General features: G+C 41.3%; 1 protein-coding gene across 1 annotated transcript in view; it reads left to right on the forward strand.

Annotated features, from left to right (window-relative positions):
- Positions 1-7,472, forward strand: part of LOC103155365 (protein diaphanous homolog 2-like) — a 137,617-nt gene extending 130,145 nt beyond the window's left edge. The window contains exon 11 of the mRNA XM_016663504.1: positions 7,212-7,472. Within this exon, the coding sequence (XP_016518990.1) occupies positions 7,212-7,472 (261 nt within the window). The remainder of the gene's footprint in view (positions 1-7,211) is intronic.
- The last annotated feature ends 690 nt before the right edge of the window (positions 7,473-8,162 follow it).

The raw sequence follows: 8,162 nt of genomic DNA on the forward strand, positions 1-8,162 counted from the left end.
ATTTATGCATCCTTCTTGTCAAACTTTCACTCGCTGTGGATCAAATGGTGTATGTTTACACAAATAAAAAAAAAGTGGGCTTCTCTGGGAGAGGCGTATATTTTATAAATACGAGGGAAAAATAAGTCGGTGAGGTTAGTTAGGTTAGGCCTTGACAGCAGACTGCAAGGTTTGCATTCCCTATGTTTTTTTTATTTTTATTTCCGTAGAAGTTTACATCCAACTACACAAGCCGGGTGTCAAAGAGGGAAGAGTTGAATTTGTGACTCTTTAATGTCAGTCATGTTGGAAAACACTCTTACTTCAAAAGTTAATACTTTTAATTAGCTTTGGATTACTTTTTGTTGGGTGGATGGATGGTAAGTTGGATGAATGGATGGATGGATGGTAAGTTGGATAAACAGATGGATGGATGGCAAGTTGGATAAACAGATGGATGGATGGTAAGTTGGATAAACAGATGGATGGATGGTAAGTTGGATAAACAGATGGATGTATGGACTGATAGAGTTGAAAATAAATTGAAAAATGCATATAAAATGTGCTCAAAGGTCCTGAGGATGAATATTTTCCATATTCTGTTTTTTTTCCCACATGCATCCAAACCTGAATAAATTCCAAACATTGTATAATTTTTCAGACCTCATAGAAAAAAAAACAAAAAAAAAACCTGAAGGTGTTCAGAAACCGCTACATGTTGACATTCAGTTCACGTTTTGACTCTGTACCTGATAGCCCGTCCACATCTGCGCGTTTTCTCTCAAAGTTGGCTGCAGCTTCTTTTTCTTCCCCTTCTTGTGTATTTTTAAACACAGAAAACATTTTTTTTAATTTATGTTTCCATTATTGTGGCATGCTAAACTAAAGTGACATATTTATGTGCAGCCGGCTGACTGCTTGTGGCTGGCAGAGCCCTGTCAGGCCTGACAGTGCTGGAGCTGCAGATTGATGGCTCTGTGTGACACTGACAGCTGCCAGTAGGCCAGCACATACCTGCGTTGCAGCCATGCCAGCCAGGTGATCATAGACGAGAGCTGACATGCTGCGGCGGGGTGGACAGGTTGCCTCTCCAAGTTTGCATAGTGTCCCCACAGCTCGGCAGACGTTGCAAATAATATTACCGGGGTAGATAGCTTTAGAGACGTGAAGGTCAGAGACACAAGCAGATAAAAAAATGTTGAGCTTCTCGCTTTGCCTCAGCTTAGCTTGAAAGCGGATATTGTAGCCGAAGCCGACCTTCGTGTTTGAGATGGAACGTAAAAAACAAGGGCAGACCTTTCAACAATGTAACTGTGATGTATGTTTCAGTGCTCCTCTATTTGCTGCATGTTTATTCCCCCATGTGTAATTTCTGCTTCCAGGAATTGCGATCTTCCATGCATTCATTATATGCACTGTCTTGGAAAAGTAAACAAACCTCTTAATTTTTTTTTTTATTTTTTTTATTTGGTTTAACATTGTGTTATTCTACAATCCTTCTTTACTCATATCTCTGTGGTTAAAAGTCCATCTGGGAATATGCATTGCAAATTAGCTAAGTATTAGTTTAGTATTGTGCGTACTAAATTTTTTGTCCCCATTCAAATAAACAATAAACAAACAAAAAATCCAGTGCAACAGTTGCCTCCTAAAATCACTTAATTAGGCTCTATTCAAACAGCAGGTGATGGTTAATTCTGAATTTTTTGCTGAAAGTTGATTTTTTTTGATAATTAAATGCAACCTCAATCAGATTTCTGATTTACCTCTAGACTTACTGTTTGGCTTATTATGATACATGTCTCAGATGAGTGATGCAAAATTTGGATAAAATTCAAAATGACTGCAGTATCAAATACAAGTCAAGTCTGCATCAAGTGAAACGTGAAAATGTTTCACCAGATGAGATCAAAATTGAACTTTTTGGCCTAAGTGGTCAAAAACTTAACCCACTGAATAAATAATTCCTGTGGTTAAAAGTGGTGATGTTATTATGATCATGTGGGAAAACTTTCCATCAGTGGGAACTGAGAAGATATTATAAAAATAATCGAATAAAAAGACTTGAGGCAAGGATTTCTTAGTACAAGTACTAACTATATTTACCAATAAAGTGACTTTTAAGGCAGTTGGTTGTATTGTTTTATTTAGAGGTGAAGTAATAAAAGGGGCATTAATCATTTTTTTATCAAATGAGTTGCGCATAATCATTTCAATCATGCTCAATTTTGTGTCGGCCTGTTACATTAAAACTCAAAGTTCAATGTGTATGAATAATTTTACAAGGTACAGTAGTTTATTACACACGTTGCACACAAGAACAAGCATCTTTTACTTCATGTGCATATTGATGTCACTTCAGTGTGGCACCAAACTTTTAGCAAGCCACTTTTTCTTTGCCCTCAATTTGGAGTGCAAGCAGTACAAGCTATTCTTTGCAACTGCTTCGTATGGATTGTTGAACTCCATAATTACCTTAAAAGACGGGAACAAGGGCGCCAGGATTATCTGCCGTCATGCACTCGTCGTAATAAATAACAGCATATTAGATTGTGCTCCATCTCCAGAAAGAATCGGTATCTGCCCGAAGGCAATGACGGCACAGAGCTTCTAGGCGGCTGCATCTCAGCTTAGTCCCACAAGACCAGGCAGCGTGAACTGAGACATGTAGAAAATTAGATTTATTCAAAAACAAGTTCCACAAACGGAGTAAATATTCTGTGTGCTCTCTAAAACAAAAATTGGCAGAGTTAAAAAAAAAAAAAGTCATCCACTGCTGTCCAGACATGTATTATTCTCAGCAAACTACTGTCGACGTGTGAAGCAACCTTTTCTTCAAGAATGTCTTGCATTAAAACCATAATACTTAGCATCTTAAAGTTTCACCCTTCTAAGTTCAGGTAGTGAGACAGGTTTCAGATGTCTCTGCTCCCTTTATTTTGTCTCTTCCTCCATAGATCTCTTTATTTCACACCACACTCTCATGCTTCCTCATCCCTTCCTCTCTCTCATCACTCTGTCGACTGCTCTTTTCTTCCTCAGCGCAATAAGCGCAGGCACAGTTGAATCTCATTAATTTGTGGGTGGTTCAAGTGTCTGATCATTTCCCCTCCCAGATCTGGACCCCACCAGTCACTTTACAGTCAATCAAACCTAATTACCCTCACTACAAAGACCATCAAATCCCATTGTCAAATCCATTTAGCTTCCCCAGACAGGGCCGCCTTACGCTCAGGCAAACAGCCCATGTGGGGTTTGGTTCAGATGCGATCTTGGTCTGCATTACAAAACTATGTATCCGCTACGTGCCACTGTTTAAAAACGGAGCTCTATGAGAGCCAGGATAGATTGTTTGGGATTTTTTTAATTCACTGAAATTATTTGTTAGCCATCCCAGATCACAATGTGAACTTCACTATTAAGTCCTCTGATACAGATCAAATGGACAAAGACGGCTGTTTGTCAACAGTAATGAAACACATTTCTGAAAGAGTCAAGATGAGGCTCAGATCTAATGTGCTAACTTTCAAGTATGGTGGCAGTGGCATCATGCTGTGGGTTGTTTTGCTGCCAGCGGTGAGGATGCATTAGAAGGTAAACCTTCAAATTCTTCAGTTTCGTCATATCATCAGCTGGGTTGAAACCTGACGACAAAAAAACGGTTAATTAGCGTCAACATGGAAAACAACACAGAAGCGTTGCCTGAAAACCAAACAAATACCAATACTGCCAAGGAGAGAAGCAAATATCCCGCAACAAGTAGAAGCTCAGTGAATATTATCAAAGGCTTGCAGTCAAGGTGCAACTTCCAAATCGACATTTATCCAGCTCTTACTGGGGATATATGCATATATTTAAGCAGCTATTTATCATTTTGACCATGAATGGACAAGTACTTGTTTGTAAAAATGATTTAAAATAAAAAGATTCGCTCAAATAAAACCCAATTAAACCTTCATGACAGTGAGGACTTCATGTAATCTACATCTGTATACAGATCCTACCCTACCTGCAACTAACATATGAAAAATGTGTGGCTCAACCACAAACCTTGGCTGCCTTTGCTGTAGTTTTTTTTTCTGCCATAAAAATCATTTAGTAGTTTGCATTTATTAGCATTTAATGCAAAGCAGCAGGAGGAAGGATGAGGATTACATTAGAGCAATTAAAGGTGTGGGATTAAGGAGCTCCCTGCGGTTGCATTAGGGAGAGACGCTGCAGCAGATATCAGTGTTACGGTAAAACATAAACCCCTCTGATGGCTCCAAATGTACAGTACATTATTTCAATGTGAATTAAGGAAGATGCATTTAGTCAGTATCTCATGGCATAATAAAGAAAAGGTCAAAAACGAACACCTCTAGAAGTTATCGAAGTTAATAAAAAACAAAACTGTATCTGAAACGCACATATTTGAGTGCTGCTAAAAGCTGAACACAAAGGAGTCCTTTTAAAAACGCTGCTTTCTGCTTCGGCCCAGACGAGAACGTAAGAGCTCAATCACTTTGCAAAAGCTTGGATAAAAAGAGACACCATTAAAGCGAAGGTCCTGCTGGGTCAGAGAAAATGAATATAGGTCAGGGCCCTCCATATTGGAGCTAAATCTAGCTGTACTTTGCCTATAGAAAAGAGGTACCAGTGACCCTCTCTGCTGCGATGACAGCTTCCTGTGACCCTCCTGGCACCCCGGCATTGTGACCCCATGTGACGTTGGGAAAGTGTGTCAACTTAACATCTGTCAGTGCTGGGTTGGAGCTCTCCCTTGTGTGCCGGTACTGTTACTGGGCAAACTAGCCCAGAGCTGTGGATGGATGGTGATCACAGTATGGTAGCTGCACAGACCTTAAGGCAGGAGCTGTAAATGATAGCGGAGGGAAGAGCGTGACGACGGCTGTGTTGCAAGTATCTTCCTTTCCCCTCCTCTTCCCGTCTCCCACTCTTCCCTCCCTACTGTTTCACACTTGGGGCCTGGCAGCATCCATCCAGATGGAGGGTTTATTTTTGTTTTTGTTTGTTTACTTATTCATGCATCCAGCTATTCGGGGCATCGCTGGGGCTTTTGCTCCACCACAGAATGCAAATCGCCGCCGCGGCTAATCCACTTTCATCTCTCCCTCGTCGACATCCAACTTGGCTGCACGTTTTTTTTTTTCTTGTCTTTTTTTTTTCCTCCAGTTTCTCCAAAGTCAGGACATTTCGCCTTTCTTCTGTGAGATGACTGGACCCACCCAGTTTCAGCCCTCCCCTTTATTTCAGGAGGTAAAATGTCCTGAAATTGCACACTTTTTACCTACAAGCAGTGGCAGATCTAGAAACTTTTACATTATGGGAGGAGCAAGGGAGTGGTAAGAGCTCTAAGCACCGTCACTAAAACAAACATAATACCAACAAAAAAAGAACAAATTATTGAACCTCAGTCTCTTAGAAGTTTTACATATGCATATATTTATTCAAATGATTTTTCAAATTTTAATTATACCAAAATTTATGTAAATTTATGTAAATTTCTACTTTTTTCAGTCTGACATCATTTCTAAATATTGAGTCAGGTGTTATGATCGAACCATTACTCATTACTTGAGGGATTTCTTTTTAACATTCTAACATTTAGCTTCTTGGACGGCTAATTTTTACTTGAGTAAAAATATGTCAAAGTCTTGCTACTTTTACTCAAGTTCATTTTTTTGGGCTATCTTCCCACCTCTGTCAGTTTGACCCTGGAGGTTCATTGCACCCACTATGTTTGGAATTCTAACAATAATTATGTATTTTTTTGCTGAATTAATATTTAATTTGAAGGCTATAGGAGGCTTCTGGACAAACAAAGTTTAGTTTTTATAAGTCTGATTATAATATAACGTTTGTGGGAGGGGAGAGGTGTGGCAAAGCTCCACTGCAGTGGGGGCAGTTACCCCCCCCTTGCCCTCCTGTAGATCCCTTCCTGCCTCCCAGGCACCTTTGGCAATTTCATGACATTCTTTCCACTCACCACATCTCCCTTATCTTTTTTCTCCCCCTGACCCTGGCGCCAAACAGGGAATAAAGTAGTAACCGCGCTGCCATTCCTCCCAGGATGGAGTGCAGCGCGAGCATTCATAATCGAGTTAGGGAGGACATGAGTGGGTTTGCTCATCAAGTTCGCCATTTTTATTTGCCATCCTACCCGTCCCCTGCTGCTTTATTTGACACGAGCCGCTGCCTGTGCACTCCCATATACACAAACTCCTTCAAATTACAGCCTGAAGCCTTGCCGAAGTTTCTCAGGTCATCATGTCAAAGCTTTTGCCAAGATCGGTTGGTTGGACAGCGGGGAGATTGTGAAAGAAGATGGAAAGGGAAAAACAAGGGAAGGATATCTAACAGGTGCATGACTGCTGTTCTTGGGGAGCTTGTGTTGTCTGTGCTCTCTGTGGCAGTAATGGTGTCTTTTTGCCCTGCTCTTTGGAGCTGCTGGGACAGCACGGGAGGAGGGTGAGTGGAGGATGTCGGCGCTCAAAGCTCGACAGTTAGAGAACAGGAAGCAGAGCGGAGGCTGTAAAGTAATGCAGGTGGCTGTGTGCACATCTAGGTGGCTGAATTCAGGTGTGGAAATAACACAGAGCCAGGTGCATGGGAGCGAGAGTGGGGAAAGGGACTGAGATTAAAAGAAAGTGTAGATGCCTGCCTCTCCACCTGGCCATAAAGCAACTACCCCCTCCTTCCGCCGAGGCCTTTGTTTCACGGCTAATGGTCCAGGTTAATTGCACAGGTGACTGTCTGTGGGGGAACAGATGGGCTCAAATGTGTTCAAAAACAATCTGCAGCAAGAAGAAGNTTATTTTTAATATCACATAAGATATCTATGAAATACTTTGGAGTTTTTTTTATGTGATAAAATGTGTAAAAGTCAAAGGCTATGAACTATTTTTGAAAGCACTGATTATGTGTGAATGTCCTCATTCATGTAGGTTTGGCATTAAATCAGCTGTGGGACTGAAATCATGTACAGAAACCCCACTGATAGATGGGCTTATAATAAAAACAGGCCTATACACAGCAACAGATACATTGTTTATTCCAGACGCTTATCTCTATCAAGCCAGTTGCTGAATAAGACTTTGCTGATGGTATTCTGCTGCTCTTGTGCACTATACAGTGTAGAAGGTGATAAAAGAGTGAAGGTGGCAGAGCAACATTCTGATTTTATCTGTTTGTGTGTGTGTGTGTGTGTGCGCGTGCGCCCGCCTCATCAGGAAGCCGTGAAGGAGAACCACAAGAAGAGGGAGATGGAGGAGAAGATCAAGAGAGCCAAGCTGGCGAAGGAGAAAGCTGAGCGAGAGAAGCAGGAGCGTCAGCAGAAGAAGAAGCAGCTGATTGACATGAACAAAGGTACGCTGCTTCTCCCCATGCCGCTGCCGAGACGGAGACGGGGAGTTCATGGGGACAAGAAGCACAAGGGTGGAGAGAGGGTTTCATGGAAATTTGCTGCACACGGATTTGAACTCAGCCGCTGATACTAATGTAGAGACGCAGGGGGAGGGAGTCCTTTATTTTAGTTTATTTTCAACTCTCATGTTTACAGTGCTTCCATAGCTCAGTCAGTGCTTCCAGACAAAAGAGAGGTTATGCTAGAATTGGTATTTTCTACTTATCCACATTCTGTAGACAAAAAACATTCTCCCCCTGCTGCATCTAAAAATTGAACACATTTTATTCAGTCATGCTTCCAGTTATTGGAAAGTAGTCACAAATAAACTCAAATATTTTGTTTGCTTACAGAGACACATGCTGGAAAATACAGGCTCCATGTAAAGATAGGAAATTAAGGCCCGTTTTATCGACTAAACCGGAGATTGCTGTGTAGATGGCAATCTCAACATGATCATTATGGCTCTGGTAGTTTAGCATTCATTACATGGAAGCAATGCAAGGAAAAACAATAGTATAACAGTTTCCAGAACCGCTGTAATGACTCCTCTGTCCTGCAGCAACGGCAGCCAGTCGTGTATTGATCAGTGTGAGCTGCCATTGTTTTGCACGTGGAGGAAAGAACACAGTGACAGGGGCTGATGCTGGCGTCTAGTTATGACAATGACACTGAAGGAATTTCAAGCCTGGGAGGCCTTACAGGCAGTCAGTGCACTCTTTTGTCCATTATTTATTCATATTTTTTGACTAACAGACTGGGATTTCCACACCAGTTT

The sequence above is a fragment of the Poecilia formosa genome, unplaced genomic scaffold (genome assembly GCF_000485575.1).
Source record: "Poecilia formosa unplaced genomic scaffold, Poecilia_formosa-5.1.2 Scaffold423, whole genome shotgun sequence".
NCBI lineage: Eukaryota > Metazoa > Chordata > Actinopteri > Cyprinodontiformes > Poeciliidae > Poecilia > Poecilia formosa.